The sequence below is a fragment of the Syngnathus acus genome, chromosome 8, assembly GCF_901709675.1.
Source record: "Syngnathus acus chromosome 8, fSynAcu1.2, whole genome shotgun sequence".
Classification (NCBI taxonomy): Eukaryota; Metazoa; Chordata; class Actinopteri; order Syngnathiformes; family Syngnathidae; genus Syngnathus; species Syngnathus acus.
This window is the reverse complement of record NC_051093.1, coordinates 4335655-4353302: the sequence shown is the minus strand read 5'-3', so window position 1 is coordinate 4353302 and position 17648 is coordinate 4335655. Positions and strand designations below refer to the sequence as shown.

The window sequence follows — 17648 nt, the reverse complement described above, 5'->3', positions numbered from 1 at the left end:
ATAGTCGACACCTTTTGGTTCCTCGTGTGAAGTGTATACCTAGTAGAAGTGGACAGAGCAGAACGCAGGTCACCAGGGTACGAAAATAACAAAATTGGAACAGGGCGTGTTGCGTCATCGGCTTGCGCCAAGATGTTGGAGCTGCGTCTTCAAGCGTCTGTTATACTTTCTTTAGTACAGCAGGTGTCAGTAGAGAGCTATGAATAAATAACCTCTGAGTTTAAGCAACTCAAGGATCTTTCATATTTAAGGAATTAAATGAAGAATAATGAATAATACATAGAGTTAGAATATATGATGATTGACTTTCATCTCCAATTTTAGTAATTTATTAATCTACAAATTTGGTCCCGATTGGCCCGCGCCTTTACCTGGCGACTTCCGCCTGTGACATAATTAACATCGCGAGAATATGTCAAACTCACGCGGAACCCTGTGCTGCGTTCCAGTCTACCGGAATCGTTCGTTCCTTGCAGAGAAACATCCGAATATTTTATTAACTGCCTTGATTAAAATGTTGACGAAATAATGGTAGATGCCTCAGGTCAGTGAACATAATGATTCCGATCCTGGGTCGGACAAGGTATAAGCATCAGCGTTTACATGTGATATTTATACACGTGATAAGTTGTCCTTGATAACCAATTCGTTTGCTAAAGTTGTATTTTAGATAAAGATGACAAAATGGATTTTCTCTGGGCTCTATCTTATCTAAGGAGACGTCAGAATTGCACAGGAACTTTATGCTCTGATAAAATATGCACGGAACAATTAATTACAGCAATTGTACAGTTTTGTTCTGCATGTTGATTCCCTGTTTCGCTCATCTCAGATTAATATATTTATTTAATAAATGTACAGATATAGCGTATTCCAAAGTAAACATTTCAAATAAGTTCCCCAAACCAAACTACCCTCGATCAATTACTCTTTTTTTTTTTTTTTTTTGCCATTTCTGTTGTTGTTTTCGTTTGACTTGCATGTCACACGTGACTCGGTTCAACTAGCAGTCGACTGGCACGCTCATTACGTCCCCGACGCGTGACGTCATCGACAAGGAGAGGTGTTCATGGTCCTCGGAGAGAGAGAACCCGCGCGCCCTGGCAACCTGATAAACCCAGGTAATGGCCATTGTTTCAACCTCTAATTCTCTCGCTTGTGTCGCGTCCGTCAACTGTGCCAGTGATCGGTGTGGAACACGGCGACGGTGGCGTGAAAAGCCTTAAATTGGGAAGGGGGAGACGTTGATAGCCGGCGCCCGTTGCGAGCGTTGACTCGCACGGCGGGCCTGCTTCGGTTGGCTAGGCTAGCTTATTAGCCAAACGCTAGCTGGCACTTGTCTACAAAAAGACACAATAACCGCACTTGACTTGTGTGTCCGTCTGACATCCCTTACACTTAATAAACACCGTTAGCCCCCATTGTACCACCCGCAGCCCACCAAACGCCGTTACGAACGCCGTTCTCGGCGGCTAAGGGCTACTTGGCTCGTCGACTGTCTTGTGTTGTGGGAGACGGTGACGCCGTCACAGTGATGATGGCGCACGTTTACACTGTGGCAATTTGCTCAGAACAGAGCCGGTGAGGCAAATGACGGTACTCTTATTGTCATCTGTTAAACGGTCAAGATTGTGGATAGTCGCGCCTACAAGCGTGTTAGCAAGCCTGGTTTCACTTTGTGTTCGGACGTCCGTTACGAAACTGCTTTCTAATCCATGCCCGATGGCCTAACATTAGGCTGGCCGACGATGGCGGCTACTTAGCCGTTACCCATGAACCGAATCACTTCATGACTCCTTTACTTGACGCGTGTGGCTAATAATGACAGAGTATAATGGACGAACCCAATGGAGTCTACTTATGTTACTGTGCAAGCAGCCCCACGGCGCCCAGGCCCGTTACATGGCAGACTGTCCGTGCTCTATTCTTAGAAACAGCATTTCTTGAATTATACACACGTACTGTACTTTTATCTCTTTTATCTTTGCTGGAATAGCGCAATGTGGTGGGTGGTCCATAAATGTAAACACGCGGTTCTAGTCGACGCCACCACATTGGATTTGCATTGGTATGATGTCCATGTTCTTGACTGAAGACTTAATTTGAGAGAGTAAGGTAGTGGAATTTTAACAGTTTGTATATGCATATGTTTGTATAATTGGCTGCTCTGATGTTCCATGACTCGGTGAGCATGTGTGACTGCCAACTGAACCGGTTCTGTTACATGATAGGACAAAAAGCAGGAGGTTGACTGAATTGTCAAATGTTTTGGAATGGATCGCATGGCACCTCTCAGTGCTGATGATGACCCGAAGTACACTGCGAAAGAGTTTTTTTAGGCAAAGAACTGATAGTACATTTACAAAGTCTTTGTAAGCATTTGTATGGTTTGATGGCGACCTCAAGCTGTGATCCTTTTGTGTGCTTAGAACGTACTTTTCATAGCTTTATGCCCCCTCCATCTCTCTGTTATGATGCTGTTTTTGGTTCTGCTCTCCAGTTGCCATGGAAACATTTTTGGCCTAGATATGAGTGACCTCTGGATGAAACGGAGAGTTTGTTCTGTGAACAAATGAGCCGGCCAGCCGAATCCATAATAGTCTTTTTGCGCTGCACCATTTTTTGCGATAACGGTGGGTGTCGCCTGAAAATGACATCACACTCGCACGGCTTGTGGATGTCACATGATCAAACCCAGTAAACAGTAAATTGGCCATTATGACTTTTCGACTGTTGGTGTGCGTTCCAACTTGCGTACGAAAGACCACTAATCCAAACAGGACATTGAGTGGCTGTAGCAAAGTCCGTTGCTCAAACGTTGATGGCGTGTGGCTCTTGCCGAATGTTTGGCTTTTCTGTGTCCCTGTTGCACAACAAACAAGAAATTGCGTTGTCGAAAAAGCGCTTCCACCGGTGCTAATTTGTAGCATTGCGATTCATACGCGCTCTGTTTGCTTTGTATTGCGCCAATAACTTTCCCAACCTCTGCATTTCTCGTCTCCGCTCCAAAATGGGTCATCATTTTCTTTAATCCTCCCTCTTGTTCTCTCTTCCGCACTTAATTACTGGTGTCGGTTCTGCGTCTCTCTGTGTTTTGATCCTAATCGTTTACATACCTGCCTTGTCACGTACAACACATGTGGTCTCAACTTTGATGACATTTTCTCCCACATGGCGGGTATGGGTATCCTTTAAGTGGTTTGGTTTGCCAAGAAGAGACCGAGTGGGGGTGGAGCACGATGAAGCGGACAGCAGCAAAGACAGGAAGGGGTGGGGTGTTAAAGGTGGAGGAGTCGGGCAGAGGGAGAGAGAGAGAGGCGAGCGAGCGAGGACCTCAAGCTATTGATGGGGAAACAGGGGAGGGGTGGAATGAACAAGCACGTATGGCAGCCAGAGGAAGGGAGGGGTGTGTGTGTGTGCGTGCGCGAGTGTGTGGGCCGAGGCTCCAGTGAATGAGGAAGCAGCCGAGCCATTTTTCCTCTTGAGAAACTGCATGCTGGTCCACCCGTGCTAGAGAGGCAGCGAGCGAGGCGATCAAAGTCCTCCTCCCGGAGTCTCTCCGGGGTCCTCGCGAGGCCGGCCTTGCGTGCCTCCCCGCTCGCCGCTTGCTTTTCATTTCAGTTAGGGAGGCCCCCGAAGAGGACACAATGGAGCGCAGAGCCTTTGGCAACTGGGCCGTTGTACTACTGAGAGGGGGATGGGGCAGAGAGAAGACCGGTTCACACAGCTAACGCAGCCTGCCGGCTGCCGCCTAGCCTGGCCTCTCCTCCGATCCCGACCCAGCTCTTCCCGTCTGCCGGGCTATTTTTTTCCTGGAACAGCCAACCCCCCCACCACCCCTCCTCTCAAAACTCCATTTGGACTACGCAATGGATTTACCCATCATGTTTTGTGGGATTTTAGGATACGCACCATAGCCTCGAGTTTTAAATCTGCGTTCTGGATGACAGAAAAGGAAAAACAAAGTTTCCTAATCGCTTTTTAACCCTTCTTTTGGGGATTGTGGCTTGTTTCCGTGCGCTGGAGTTGATCTAAATGGATTACAAGATGCATGCCAAGTCCAACGATTTGCTGGATTTCCAAAAACTGGATGCCCTTCTGGAAAAGATTGCACATTCAGTCTCGGTGAAAAGGTAAATTGTATTGAGCGGTAAACTTCTTCTCAGAACGTCTCTTTTTTTAGGAAGCTCACACCCAATTTGTTCTTGGTTTCTTTTTGAAACTTACACAAGAAATCAGTTCCAGGCAAAGCGTGTTGATATGCTGAAGACACGGCAACATTGCAACAGCCCGAAGTCTCGGCGCTTGGGACTGTCATGTGGCGAGCGTGTATTGACATGGCCCGACACCCCCCCCTCTTGAGATATTTCTTACACTCTCATGTAGAGGACAGTTCTTTTTCCACATTTGATTTTATTTTTTGCCAGAAGCCATGAACCAACCTCCTGGTGTGAGAGGGTGTGTGTGTGGGGGGAAGGGGGACGGCGGCGGAGGAAGAAGGGGGATGTGTGTGATTCATGGAAGTTTGGCTGGCGGATCACGGCCAGCTGGAAGTTCACCATGAAAGGGCCTTCATTTTCTTTTGCTTGAGTCATGCTTGGCCCCATTTGAGGCTTATCGTGGCCTGACTCACACAGACGCATTACTTCGTACGGCTTTGCATTGTCGGGACATCATCCAGTCGTCCAAACGTTTTCTTGGTTGTTTTTTTAGTAGCCCTTTGAGATGGTTTATTTGCATACAAAACTAACATGACGCTGTCAGGCGGAGAAGCAGCTGTAATTCTTGGGTGAGAGCAAATGTTCCACTCCCCTAAATAAGGTGGGGGGTAGTGATACTGATACTGGTGGCGTAAAGCCTTCCACATGCAAATGATGTCGAAACTAAGATCTGGCATTTCACGGTTGCACCCGCTTTATCATTGTCCCGATGATTAATCACTTCATCATCGCTAATTCAATCCTTGGAATGACCTCACCTGTATCCCACTTATTGACCTAGTTAAGGAATGATTGATAGCCCACACCTCCCCATTTGTTCCCATTCAAACATCAGTTCCTTCCCCTCAGAGATTGCGAAATTGCCGCTCAGGGGGCCGTAACTGAACTTTTATTTCTAGAACACAAGGTGAGTTTGGATGTAAAAAAATAACCCCGGGAGCGTCGGTTGAAAATATGAACATAACTGGAAGTGTCATTAATTTAACTTCCTCATACTCAGCACGAAGGCCAGTCGCATTACATAGGTCAAAGGTCATATGTGTGATCGAGATCAATAGTAAAGCGCTTTATCAGCATTTATTTGAGTTAGAAGCAGCCCAGTTTCAGTTGGAGGAAAGCGGCAAATGCCTTTTGGGATCAGCGAGGATGCTCGGCGCCTGAGCGCTATTAATTATTTAAGCATTTACTTTTAGGCTTAACACTAGAGAGCTGTCTGACATCTTTACCTGCGCTTGACCCGACCCGAGCATGAATGATTCATCGAGACTTTGACGGGAGACATCTTGCCACGATGTTCTTTCCAACGCAGTCGCTGTGAGGCCAAACACAAGAGCAGCACATTTCCTGGTGTGAGACAACCCCAGGAACTTAAAGCCCCTTCCGCTCTTTTCAACATTCCACAGCAGTCTGCAGTGATGTATGTCCAGGTCAAAGGTCAACTGGTCTTCCAGAACTCAAGGGGCAATGTAGGACATGCAAGCGGCAGGAAGTGGACTTTTTGATTGCCCTCACTTTAGTGCTTCTGCACACTTGATTAGTCTCACATGCCAACAACCGGCCTTCACCATTAGGACTTTTAAAGAAATGCTAATTTGGTTTCTTTTTTCCCGTGAACATTTTTCCCCCAGTTTGAAATATCTCAGGAATGTTTGACTTCAACTCAGCGCTCGGACTCCGCAGTGAGTGTGACGACTTGGCCGAGAGCTACTTGGTCCTTAGGCCAAGATTTGGGTTTTCTTGACATCGTGTGTAAGCAAAGCGAAACCTCAACGCATAAGGCGACTTTACTGCCCGTTGCGATTGTTAGTTTGTCTTAGTAATCACCGTTTACAGTCTAGTTTCTTTGAATGATACGGGATGTTAAGTGGTAATAAAAAGCCGACGTTTCCTGTTTGGATCTCCTCAAAATGTGTGGCTTTTCAAATTAAAACTAACCGTGGATCCGCCAACACGCGAGTCATCCGATAAAGTCAAACACAATTTAGTATCGAATTGCGGCAGACGCCAGCGATACTATCGCCGATACATTCATATAAATAGATGTCCCGTGTCCCTCAAGTGCACCAGTGTGGAAAATATTGTGAGCCGTTTTCCGAGTCAGATGCCGATAACCCTGCGGGAGGTTTAAGTTGACGCTCGTGCGTTTATTGCTGATGAATGCCTTCCGCGAGTTTGTTTGCACTTTTCATTGTGAAAGACTGTCGCGAGCGACGGCGGTTGTTGCTGATGTTAACGAGCGGCTGAGTACCATCTGGCAATATTTACTCGCACGATAAGAGTTTGGCGCGCCGAGCAACTGGTTGTGGCTACCGCTTTTTTTTTTTTTTTTTCTGTTTGACTTTGCCCTTGTGGAGCTCTGTCGCCCCAAAGGAAACCTGAAACACATTTCAAAGACTAGCAGGGACGACTTGATTTGTAATCGAGTGCGCTGCCGAGCATTGCTCGCCTTGCCCTGCGCCCTACAGATGTTGTTTGCACACTCGCGCCACATTTGTTTAGTCACCCTATCCCGCAAGGATTCATCGGATTTAGCCGTTTGTTCGACGCTTGCTGGCGGGCTCACCTTTGATGAATTTGTAAAGTTTTCCCCGCCTTCATCGATTGATATGAATATCCTAACCCATCTATCATCCGCAGAACTGGTTTGCATTCAAGCAGACTCGTCGGTACAGAAACAAACCAGCTACAAACACATTACATAATGTTCAGTTTGACCTGGAGCGACCCCTTAATGTGTTGAAATGCTTGAGAGCAACGGCGGCCATCTTTCTCCCTTTTTAATGACTTTTGCACCTCTGGGCGTTTGCTGAAGTTTGGATTTACCACAAGCATGTTGTTTGGTTAGTCTTTGATCCGTGTATGACGGCGTTACGTACGACGTTCTGAACTTCATCTAAGGCAAGACATTAAGAAAACATTTTCGGAACAAATAGTGATCTCAAGTAAACTTCAAATCATGAACGTTCAGTTCTAGCTTTTATCATGTGTGACCTCAAGATCGTCCGATTCTCTGCTGTGTGTTTGAATGCCCCGAGGTGGTCGAGCTCATGTCATGTGTTTGCACAAACTGCTTCCCTGTTCCCATTAAGTGACTCATCAAGAATGGGATTTGTCTCAGACAATGCGGCTAATGTTGAAGCTTAAAGTCTTGTGGAAACAGCTTCCGTTTTAATCTTTTCATCTCGACGTCCCACTTTGACGTCGGTTTCGCCGATGAGCTAAGATCGGATCTTTGAGTCGTGAATTGTACCGGGAACGCTAATTACATTTGTTAGCGGCAACATAAACGGAAATGCTGCCAAGAAAATGAACATCTGGCCTCTTTTCTCCGCCCGCCCCCCTCTAGAGAGTCCGGCGAGGAGTGCAATGGGATCAGTGGTGCTCTGTCAGTGGAGTCTGTGCCGGGGCCAAGATTGAACTGGTGCACTGCCAACAGCGCTCCCCCTGCCCCCGCGCCGGGGCCCGAGCCCATGCCCAACCCCGTCAGGATGGGGGACGGGCTGGACGCAGCGCAGATGTCGAGCAGCAGTAGCAGCAGCGGCGGCGGCGGCCAGGGGCAGCCCCACAGCGGCGGCAACCCCCCGCCCCCGGAATACATCAACCTTGACAGGCCTAAGCGCCAGACCAATCAGCTGCAGTACCTGCTCAAGGTGGTGGTCAAGTCCCTGTGGAAGCACCAGTTCGCCTGGCCCTTCCATTTACCGGTCGATTCTGTCAAACTCAATCTGCCCGTAAGTCATCTCTTTTTTTCTTGTGCCACAAAATGGCGCCACGGCGAATATCCGGGTGATTATTGTGCCCTCGTTTGCTTGCTCGAGCCGGAAAGTAAACCTGATTAACTTTAACCGACGTCAATCATCACTTCAGCCTCGCCCAAATAATGCTTTTTGATGAACCTTCTGCAGCGATGATGTCACAAGGTCCTTACACGATTACTCACGGGTGTGACATAATTGAAAGGCGAACATCCACTGGAAAGTTTTTTTTCTCAAATGATGCATTTTGCAGGACTACTACACCATCATAAAAAGTCCGATGGACATGGGAACAATCAAGAAAAGGCTTGAAAACAGCTACTACTGGAATGCCCAAGAATGTATCCAAGACTTCAACAAGATGTTTACCAACTGCTACATGTACAATAAGGTACTGCAGCGGCGCTCTTGATCCCTAACGACAAGTGGAGAAGTTGACCAGACTCGTCGTTTGTCTGCCATTGCAGCCTTCGGACGACATCGTCTTAATGGCCAAGGCGCTAGAGAAGGCTTTCCTCCAAAAGGTCGCCGACATGCCTCAGGAAGAAATTGAGATTGCCGTCATGACAGGGAAAGGCCGGGGCCGAGGTCGGAGAGACGCCGGTACGTGTTTCCGAGTCGGCGTCACCGTCACGTGTCGCTTTTCCTCAACTGTGTCTCTCTTCAGGTCTCAGCTTGAAACCCGGGGCGATCATCGACCCTTCGTCCACCACCCCTCAAACGCGAGGTCTGTCCAACCTCTCGGCGGTGGCTCAGAGCAGAGGACCGGTGCAGGGCCCGCCTTCACTACCTCCTCAGCCTTTAATGCAGGCCCTCCCGTCCCACGTTCCCCCGACGTTACCGGGCCACGCGGCGTCGCTCGGAGCGCCTTACGCTTTGGGCCAATTGGATTGCACTCTGCAAGTTCCCATGATGACCTCCGTGCCTCCTCCTGTTCAGACCTCCCTTCCCCCGGCGTCCATCCAGAGCACCGCCCCCATGCTGCAAAACCCGATCACCATGACCAAAGTGAGTGTGCGATCGACGGCGGGAATCATTAACTTTCTTTTTTTTTTTAATCTCGCCGACATCAATGTTTTGCAACAGAGAGGGAGAAATAAATCAAATAAATAAATAATAGCAGATGTTAGGCAAATTACACTCTTTATCTTATTGCCCAACTTGAGTTCAACACAAAATAGAAGATCAAAGAATGGCTTGTTTTCAATTTTAAAACAAAACATGACTCATTTCCTGTTCAGCGGCAACACTGCCTTCTAGTGGACGGAGGAGAGGACAGCCTTTTCCACACAAACTTGTGTGCTTAATTTGAAAACTAATGCACCTTCAAAGTCGCAAGCAGAATTAAAATTTGACCAATAATAAAAAGTTGAACTAAAAAAGCAAAACATGAATACATCTGTGAATTTCCCTTTACTGTCATTTATCTCCAGCAAAGAAAGAGCCAGAAAAGAAAAGCGGACACCACAACACCCACCGCTAACGACCAGCTCAGCGAGTCCTCGCCGGCCGAGTCCAAGTCGGGCAAGACCCTGCCCAGGCGGGAGAGCACCCGCCCCACCAAACTGATCAAGAAAGAGGCGCCCGACTCGCAGCATCAAGTAGCCATGGGCCTGGGAATGAGCGGGCCCAGTAGCGGCCACAGCCCCGTCCCGCAAGATCAACTGGGCTATTGCTTAAGTCTGGTCCGGGAGATGTTGTCCAAGAAGCACACCATCTACGCCTGGCCCTTCTACAAACCCGTCGACGTGGCCGCGCTCGGCCTGCACGATTATCATGACATCATCAAACATCCCATGGACCTCAGCACCATTAAGGTGTGCCTGGCTTTTGACTGAGCACTGCGTCAGACATTCCAGGTCATTTCCTCAATTGTTTTTGTTGTACTACGCAGGCCAAGCTGGAGAACAGGCAATACCGGGAGCCGCAGGAATTTGCTGCCGACGTGCGGTTAATGTTTTCCAACTGCTATAAATATAATCCGCCTGACCACGAGGTGGTGGCTATGGCACGCAAGCTGCAGGTAGGTTTTTGGGAAACGTGTGGCAGTATTATTAAATGCTTCATATAATTGGTTTCAGTGAAACGATTATCTTAGCAGCACGCTTGCAAACGATTCTCATAATGGTTTTTCAAGGGAAATTGAATCGTCGCCAAGCCAACAGCTTGTAAAAATTTTGAAACTCAAAACAACAAAAGTATCATTTGTTTTACGCCTTTTGTTTTTTTTCTTTCTAGGATGTGTTTGAGATGCGCTTTGCCAAGATGCCAGATGAGCCCGAGTCCAAGCCGCTCGCCTCCGTCCCGGCGCCTCCGCTCCACCACCCCGCCCCGGTGAAACCCCAGCCTCCCATGGCCCGCGTCGCCTCCTCCTCCGACAGCTCCAGCGATTCCTCCTCCGAGTCCGAGTCTTCCACCGACGACTCGGAGGAGGACCGAGCTCAGCGGCTGGCGGAGCTCCAGGAGCAGGTCGGTATCAAACGAGAACACTTTGGTTACACCGCCAGTCCTCGTTCGCGATTAGCACGCGCTCCCCTTGTCTCTGTGCAGCTGAAGGCCGTCCACGAGCAGCTGGCCGCCCTTTCCCAGCCGCAAGCCAGCAAACCAAAGAGAAAAGAGAAGGAAAAGAAGGAGAAGAAGAAAGAGAAACACAAGAAGAAAGTTGGCATGCCCTGCCTCGTCGAGGAGATCCAGGATGCCGCACCTGTTTCGCAGCTGTCGAAAAGGACCAAGACGAGTACAAATAACAATAAAGAGCTTCCCAAGAAGAAATCCAGGTGGGTTTATTTGAGTGTCGCGGCCTCCGGGGGGCGCTTTGAGAGGATTAAGTGTATGTATCTGCGTTGTGTTCATAGTAAAAAAGAGGCGATGAAAAACAACCAGCCCCCCAACCTTCCGCCCATCCTCGGCCTGGAAGACGACCCGGCGGGCTCGTCGGCCTCGTCGGAGAAATGCAAGCCAATGACGTACGAAGAGAAGAGGCAACTCAGTCTGGACATCAATAAGCTTCCCGGCGACAAACTGGGCCGCGTGGTCCACATCATCCAGTCGAGAGAGCCCTCGCTCAAGAACTCCAACCCCGACGAGATCGAGATTGACTTTGAGACGCTCAAGCCTTCCACTCTGCGAGAGCTGGAGCGCTACGTGTCCACGTGCCTTCGCAAGAAAAAGAAGAGCGGAGGTCAGATTTGTTCTTTCCGTGTCTTATCACAGTGGTGTTTGGACATGGAGATTCACACGCGATTGTTTTGCAGCTGAGAAATCTCTGGAGTCTATGGTTTCTTCCAAAAAGCCGGGATCTTCTTCAGACAGCAGCGGCTCCAGCTCCGATAGCGAAACCGAAGCTCCGGGTATGTGCCTTTGAGTTGGAATTGAACTTTGTTCGACAAACTTCCAACTGAATTCCTCATTTTCATTTCAGGGATGATGAAAGCGTTAAAGAAGAAGGCCCAACCTGTGAAGGAGAGCAAGAAGACGCATTCGCACATGCCGGGCGCCCCCGCTCAGCTTGCGCTTCATCAAATGGCGACTTTTCAGCCTCCGATGAAGCAGCATCAGCCCCCCCCACCTCTGGACTACATGCCCCCTCCCGTAGCCGCCCTGGAGTCTTCCCAAATGCTGGAGAACAGCTTCGATCCCTTGCCGTCGTTCGGCCAGCCCCTCATGCATCTTTCCCACCATACGGGAAACTCCTCGTCCCCCGCCCCGCCTCAGCTCAGCGCCAATAGCGCCGGGCCGGTGTCCCCCGAGACGCACCCCTTCCTCAACCATCCCATTCTGCCCTCTCCAGGTAGGGTGACTTGACACATTATGGACCATGTGTTTGGGAACAGCCTGTCTATTGACATGATCTTTTTATTTCTTGTCCTTTAGCCTTGCACACTTCCATGCCTCAGCAGCCGTCTCGACCGAGTCACAAGGCAGCGCCTCTTCATCCCAAACTTGCCCAGCAGCAGCAGCCAGCGCCTCCCCAGCAGCAGCCAGTGTTGCAGCAGCAGCCGACATTGCAGCAGCCTGCGTTGCAGCATCCCCCTCTCCAGCCCCAGTCGGCCCCTCCGCCGCATCAGCTTCCCCCGCAGATCCTCCACCCTCCTCAGCCCATGCATCAGCGGCCCCTGTCCCCGCCCACACTCACGCCGCAAGGCTTGCTGTCTTCGCAGCCTCCCCAGATGCTGCTGGAGGACGACGACGACGCGGTCTCCTCGGCGCCCCTCAACCAAGTGCAATTGTACCTGCAGCAGTTCCAACAAGCCCGTCAGCCCCAGCAGTCTTTGCAGTCGCTCCAGGCGCAGGCTCGTCAGCAGCAGCAGCAAGCGGGACAACAGTCGTCTCTGCTCCAGTCAATCCAGAGCCAACCCCAACTCTCCTCCCAAGCCACGCTGCCCACTCCCCAGCTCCCGCTTCAGGTGCAGGCTCCGGTAGCCCTGCCGCATCAAGCCCCGTCCCAGCAGATGTCCCTCCACCAGAGTCGCCACCTGCCGCCTCAGCAGCAAGCGCCGCCGCCCCCGCAGCAGCAACAGCAGCAGCTGAACTACCAGCAGGTTTCCACGCTCATCGGTCAGCCTCAGGGGCCTTCACACAAGGTGGCCATGGCCACCGGCAACAAAGCACAGCAGATCATCCAGCCCCTGGCGCAGCTGTCCCCTCGGCCGCCCAAGCCGGACCTTTTCATCGGAGGTGAGCGCCGAGGCGGTAAACCAAACAATGCGAACATGCCGGCTTGAGAAACTTCGGATCTTTTTTTGCGTGTGTGTGTTGACAGGTCACATGAGGGACAACCCATCCCCTCTAATGATGCATTCCCCGCAACTTCCTCAGTACCCGCCCGTGTCTCACCAGTCTCCGCCTCACAATATGCAGTCCAAAAAGGTGAGAACGACTTGTAGAAATGAATTGAACATTCTGAAGATGATTTCTCGGGGGCAGAATGTACATGATACATGATGTTATAAAGATGGCGCTTGTGCTTGCAATGCAGCCGAGGGTGCCCGGCAATCAAGTAGCGCTCAAAGACGACAAACTTCCCCCCTCACCCGTGATGAGAGGAGAGCCTTTCAACCCAGCCATGAGGCCCGAGCATCACAAGCATCCCGACAGCAAGCCCACTCAGCCGGGCCTCGGCCAACAGAGTAAGACTTGTTAAACCCCCCCCTCCCCCCTTTCCTTAAAAAACTTGACCCATTTATTGAGCGAGGGCCTCCTTGTTTCGCTTAGATGTGAAGTCCTTGGACAGCTCTCGGCCTGTCATCCGCTCTTCTGAGCCCAGCATACCGCCGCCCTCCCTGCAAGACAAGGAGAAGTTCAAGCAGGACTCCAAGGCTCCCTCTGCACCCAAAAAGGTACGTAACAGCTATTAAAAAATAAATAACAAATAATGGGCCTTGGTGCCAGTTGTCCTCAAACGGTCAACTCACAAATCTTGCTTTATTCTGTTAGGATGTGAAACTGAAGAACATGGGCTCGTGGGCCAGTCTTGCCCAGAAGTCCACGTCGACGCCGATGTCCGCCGTCAAGTCGTCGAGCGACAGCTTCGAGCAGTTCCGCCGGGCCGCCCGCGAGAAGGAGGAGCGGGAGAAGGCACTGAAAGCGCAAGCCGAGCAGGCGGAAAAAGACCGAATGCGCCGAGAGCAGGACAAACTTCGGCAAGTGAAGCGTTTCGAAAGGTTTTGCGATCGCAAACCAAGATGGCATGAGCGCCCTCTAGTGGCCAATTTAATGACAACACTACACTTTGACTTCAGCAACAAACGGTGTTGAGTGAAATATCATCCAAATCTAAACAAGTTGTGATGGCCAATCTTTCAGAGGTCGAGATGATGACGATGTCCTGGAGACGAGCAGGAGGGTGCACGAGGAACCGCGCAGGCGTCTGGAGCAGCCGCAGCAGCACATCCAAGTGCCCCCGCAGCAGCCCGAGCCTCCGCCAGCTGTGATCCGAACGCCCCCCCAGCAGCAGCAGCAGCCGCCGCCGCAGCAGCAGCCGCCACCGCAGCCCCCCACGCCGCCTCAGCCCGCCGCCGTCCAAAGCCCACTCGACCAGCAGAGGGAGATGGCCCGCCGACGGGAACAGGAGAGGAGGCGGCGAGAAGCGGTAAGAAAAACAATCTAACCCTTTCTTTGCATCTGTCTTCATTTTGAAATTTAGTTTTCCTCCAATAGTTCCAATTTTTAGCACTTGCAAGAAGTCTTTTCTCGTAATACGACGTCATTCTCATAACATTGCAACATTTTGTATCCCCAGATGGCAGCAACAATTGACATGAATTTCCAAAGTGACTTAATGGCGATCTTTGAGGAGAACATCTTCTGAGGAGACGAGGAATGGAAAGACAAGGAGAAGGAAAGGAAACAAACTGCAAATCAAGACCCCCTCCCGACACACACACAAAGAGGGGACAAGCAACTTTTTTAAAGAGGGACGACTGAGCGGACGTCACGTCATCATTATCATCACCTCCCTTTGGGAGAAAGACGCCATGTCGGTACTCTTTGCCTTTTTTGCCTCCGCCATCTTGCGGGGGGGTGGAGGGGTGTAACGACAACAATAATTTGGACTCGAAGCTCTGATTCTTTACTGACACAAGACGCTTGGAGCACGCTTGTTTCTGGAACTGAAGTGGACAACAAGATTTGCTCGTTTTTTTTTTATGATTGTTGTATGTGAACACATGAGATGAGCGGGGCGGGCGGGCGGGGGAGGGAGGGTGGGGGCTTCCACACTGTAAAACATGTCTATCTCTCAATAGAGAAGGTACACTTTGCCTTACACATCTCTCTCTTTAAGACCAGGAGGTTCTGTGGCCTGCACACGCACGCACACACACACACACACACACACAGTTGAAAAATGACATTTACTACAAACAACTACGACATGTAGGAGCAGTCATCCTCTTAGTATCTACTGTAAAGAAGTATTTTCTTATACTACAATAACTCTTTATTTTGGAGCTTTTATTTTGACTTTTCTTTACCGACACACTCCACACACAGACACACGCATCTCTATGCCAAACAACTTTTTATGCTCGGTCCTCGTCATGTCATAGGTAGCTAGATAAATTTTTAAAAAAAATATATGCATTATCATAGCTCCAGCAAGTATTTAATTAACAGTTGAAGTCATATTTTGAAATCACTGACAGGACACAGAGGTTGATATTCCAGAGCTTCAGCTATTATTATTACAATGGTGGTTTCACTACAGAACAAAAAGCTTGCACCGCTTTCCTTGTACTCCATATCGGCAGTCACACTACTGGATTCACTCGGACACATTCTCTAATTTACAAGTTTAAAAAAAAAAAAAAAAAAAAAGACTGATTGGAGCCCGTTTTTAGTTCTTTTTAGTGGACGTGACTTCTTTGGGATGACGTTGTCTCTCCTGGTGTTTGTTTTTCTCCAGTGCCTGTATTAATTTTATTATTATTATTACTATTGTATTGTAATTCTCCTTTCGCTTATGTTACACTCAAAGGGGGCGGGGCTAGAGTGTAATATCTGAACAGGTGAGTTTGAGTGAATGTCATTCTTTTTGTTTGTTTTTCAACAAGTTTGTGTATAAAAGAGGAACACAAAAAGCGGAAAAAAAAAGGACGTTTTATATCTGACCCGACATTTGGGATTTTAAATGTGGCTGGACTTTGCTCTCGTTTTAGTCTCAGCGTGGACACATTTTGCTTTGGATTCTGCCCATGTGTGTTTGTGTACATTTGAGTGGCTGCGCGGTTGTGTGTGTGTGTGTTTATAACTTTTTTAAACATATTTGCGTTCTATTGAAGAGAATAAACAGTACTTCAGGAGAACATTTTTTGTGCTTAAGTCACCTTTTATTAATTCCCAATGAAGTCCACCGTATAAGAATATATCACATCTGGCTTTGAAAGGATGAAAAAACTGAACTCGTTGGCTTTTGTTTTGCTCGCTCTCTTCATTTCACAACTGTCGTGCCATGTGTTCTATGGAGAATGTGCTGACTCAGCCCAAGAGTTTGCTTTATTCAGGTATTTTATTTTGTTACATGCGTTCATGCGATTTTTGGAGGGGTGGGTGGGCGAGGGGATTGTTCACAATGTCCTCAATTTATTGTTTGCTATTCTGTGAGTGGTCTATCGAGACCTCTTGATTCAGTCTGTTCTGATCATTAAATAAACATCTCTTTTTTTATAGAAAACAATAAAAACAAAGTAAACAAAAATCTGTCTTGTACTTGCTATACATGGTCATTTTTAAGCCTAACGATACAGTAATCCCTCGTTTATCGCGGATAATTGGTTCCAAAAACCACCTGCAATAAGTGAAATCCGTGATGTACGGTCACCAGCAAGAAGTACTGGGCAGGCTAACGAGTTAGCGGAAAGATGCTAATTCACCATCGTGTTAACACGCGAAAACGGACTTCTAAAGGAATGTAAACGGACATTTGGAGCAATACTACATTGTTCTAAAGGTTAGACACATGTTTCCTCAATTTAGAAGTTTTATTTTGACTTTTAAATGTTTTTTTTAATTTGGGAAAAAAAGATCCGCGATGTAGTGAAGCCGCGATAAACGAAACGCGAAGTAGCGAGGGATCACTGTATATATCTTCCAATAATTATGCTTTTATTTTGAAGATCACCAACGCCGCCGGTAGGTGCCGTGTTACCGTAATGCACCAATGGTGCGGCTAGCTAGCTAGGTTGACACTACAGTGAAGGTCTTCGGCTGCAGCTCAAATTTAGATAACGCTTCAGTTACCGTGGTGAAATTTTACGTCAGAATGGGCGTTAAAATAGAGATGTTCAAAGTAAGTACAGCTGGGTTTTTTTTTTTAACCGTTACTCTTTAAGGACTGACGATTTCGGTGTTGTTTTGGTTCAAGTCATAGTCAAGGCTACTGACTGACATGCTTGTGTTTTTTTTATGTTGTGGAATAGATGGTGCTGTATTTATCCTTTCCTGTTACTATGTTTTGGATCTCAAATCAAGCAGAATATTTTGAGGAATATATCGTAAAGCGGAAGGTTTGTAGCGTAGTTTAATTTCACACAAAGTTGAAAAATGCCGTAAATGGGTGACGTAAAACTGATCCAGCTTTCTCTTTTTTTTAATGAACTTTTTGTGGAACGCAGAGGGAGATCTTCCCAGCTGACGAGGGAATTCAAGTAAGATTCATTTACATTTCATTTCTACGTTTAGTCTTTAAGTTGTTTTCTTTTCTGGGAAAGAAATCTGTCAAGAATTGATTTGCATTGTAGTTGTGACCATCATTTTGGGTTTGTACCCTTGCCCCTCCATTTAGTTCTATATTTGGGGGGTTCCCGTCAACTTTATAACATTAAAAGTTACATGATTCCGACTAATGTTTATCATGTTCACTTGCAGAGAAAAGAGTTGGAGGACTTCAAGGAAAAAGTTCGAGCACGAAACGAGCAGCAGCGAATGAAACAACTCTCTTTGGAGTCAGAGAGTTAAAGTTGTTGCCCCCCAAAAAATATATTTATACCAAAACTGTTTGTGTTGTATCAGGCAAGAATGAGTGGAACGGGGTGATTTTCATTCCTATGATAATTTTCCCATTGAACTTTGACAGCATGTTCATGTGATGTAATTATGATTTATATGACAATTCACTGACTATTAATGCTGTTCGGCTTTTTGATGTTTGGTGTATTTAATTTTAAAATTGCAT

At 48.1% G+C, this 17648-nt stretch overlaps 2 protein-coding genes and 1 long non-coding RNA gene across 5 annotated transcripts; 2 read left to right on the top strand and 1 right to left on the bottom strand.

Moving 5' to 3' along the window:
* Window positions 1-1023: 1023 nt before the first annotated feature.
* Window positions 1024-15780, top strand: brd4 (bromodomain containing 4). Of its 3 annotated transcripts, XM_037256686.1 has the most exons (19): window positions 3363-4133; window positions 7567-7951; window positions 8229-8366; window positions 8443-8578; window positions 8643-8983; window positions 9409-9792; window positions 9870-9998; window positions 10214-10444; window positions 10526-10752; window positions 10831-11156; window positions 11230-11325; window positions 11397-11765; window positions 11849-12652; window positions 12738-12844; window positions 12954-13104; window positions 13190-13314; window positions 13412-13617; window positions 13781-14066; window positions 14217-15780. In XM_037256686.1, exons 1-19 carry the CDS (start codon window positions 4036-4038, stop codon window positions 14283-14285), a joined length of 4608 nt encoding a protein of 1535 aa, XP_037112581.1. In that variant the 5' UTR covers window positions 3363-4035; the 3' UTR covers window positions 14286-15780. The 3 variants fall into 3 exon arrangements, with proteins under 3 accessions (XP_037112582.1, XP_037112579.1, XP_037112581.1); XM_037256687.1 differs by lacking the exon at window positions 3363-4133 and adding an exon at window positions 1024-1121 and having other exon boundaries at window positions 10214-10752; XM_037256684.1 differs by having other exon boundaries at window positions 3361-4133; window positions 10214-10752.
* Window positions 2699-3327, bottom strand: LOC119125945. Its single transcript, XR_005098552.1, has 2 exons — window positions 2984-3327; window positions 2699-2863 (listed from the first exon to the last, which is right to left on the bottom strand). It is a non-coding gene; the product is annotated as an uncharacterized LOC119125945 (long non-coding RNA).
* Window positions 15781-16603: 823 nt separating the features above from the next.
* LOC119125927 (protein PET100 homolog, mitochondrial) lies at window positions 16604-17618 on the top strand. The gene is made up of 4 exons (XM_037256909.1): window positions 16604-16763; window positions 16894-16980; window positions 17089-17121; window positions 17342-17618. The coding sequence occupies exons 1-4, from the start codon at window positions 16737-16739 to the stop codon at window positions 17429-17431; spliced, it is 237 nt and encodes a 78-aa protein (XP_037112804.1). The 5' UTR covers window positions 16604-16736; the 3' UTR covers window positions 17432-17618.
* The last annotated feature ends 30 nt before the right edge of the window (window positions 17619-17648 follow it).

Bases quoted from the DNA above. Each gene is read 5' to 3' on its own strand.
- brd4 (XM_037256684.1), top strand. From the start codon at position 4,036: ATGGATTACAAGATGCATGCCAAGTCCAACGATTTGCTGGATTTCCAA. The intron at 11,766-11,848 runs GTAGGGTGACTT...CTTGTCCTTTAG, and splicing joins TCCCATTCTGCCCTCTCCAG to CCTTGCACACTTCCATGCCT. The intron at 12,653-12,737 runs GTGAGCGCCGAG...GTGTGTTGACAG, and splicing joins GCCGGACCTTTTCATCGGAG to GTCACATGAGGGACAACCCA.
- LOC119125927 (XM_037256909.1), top strand. From the start codon at position 16,737: ATGGGCGTTAAAATAGAGATGTTCAAA. The intron at 16,764-16,893 runs GTAAGTACAGCT...GTTGTGGAATAG, and splicing joins TTAAAATAGAGATGTTCAAA to ATGGTGCTGTATTTATCCTT. The intron at 17,122-17,341 runs GTAAGATTCATT...GTTCACTTGCAG, and splicing joins CAGCTGACGAGGGAATTCAA to AGAAAAGAGTTGGAGGACTT.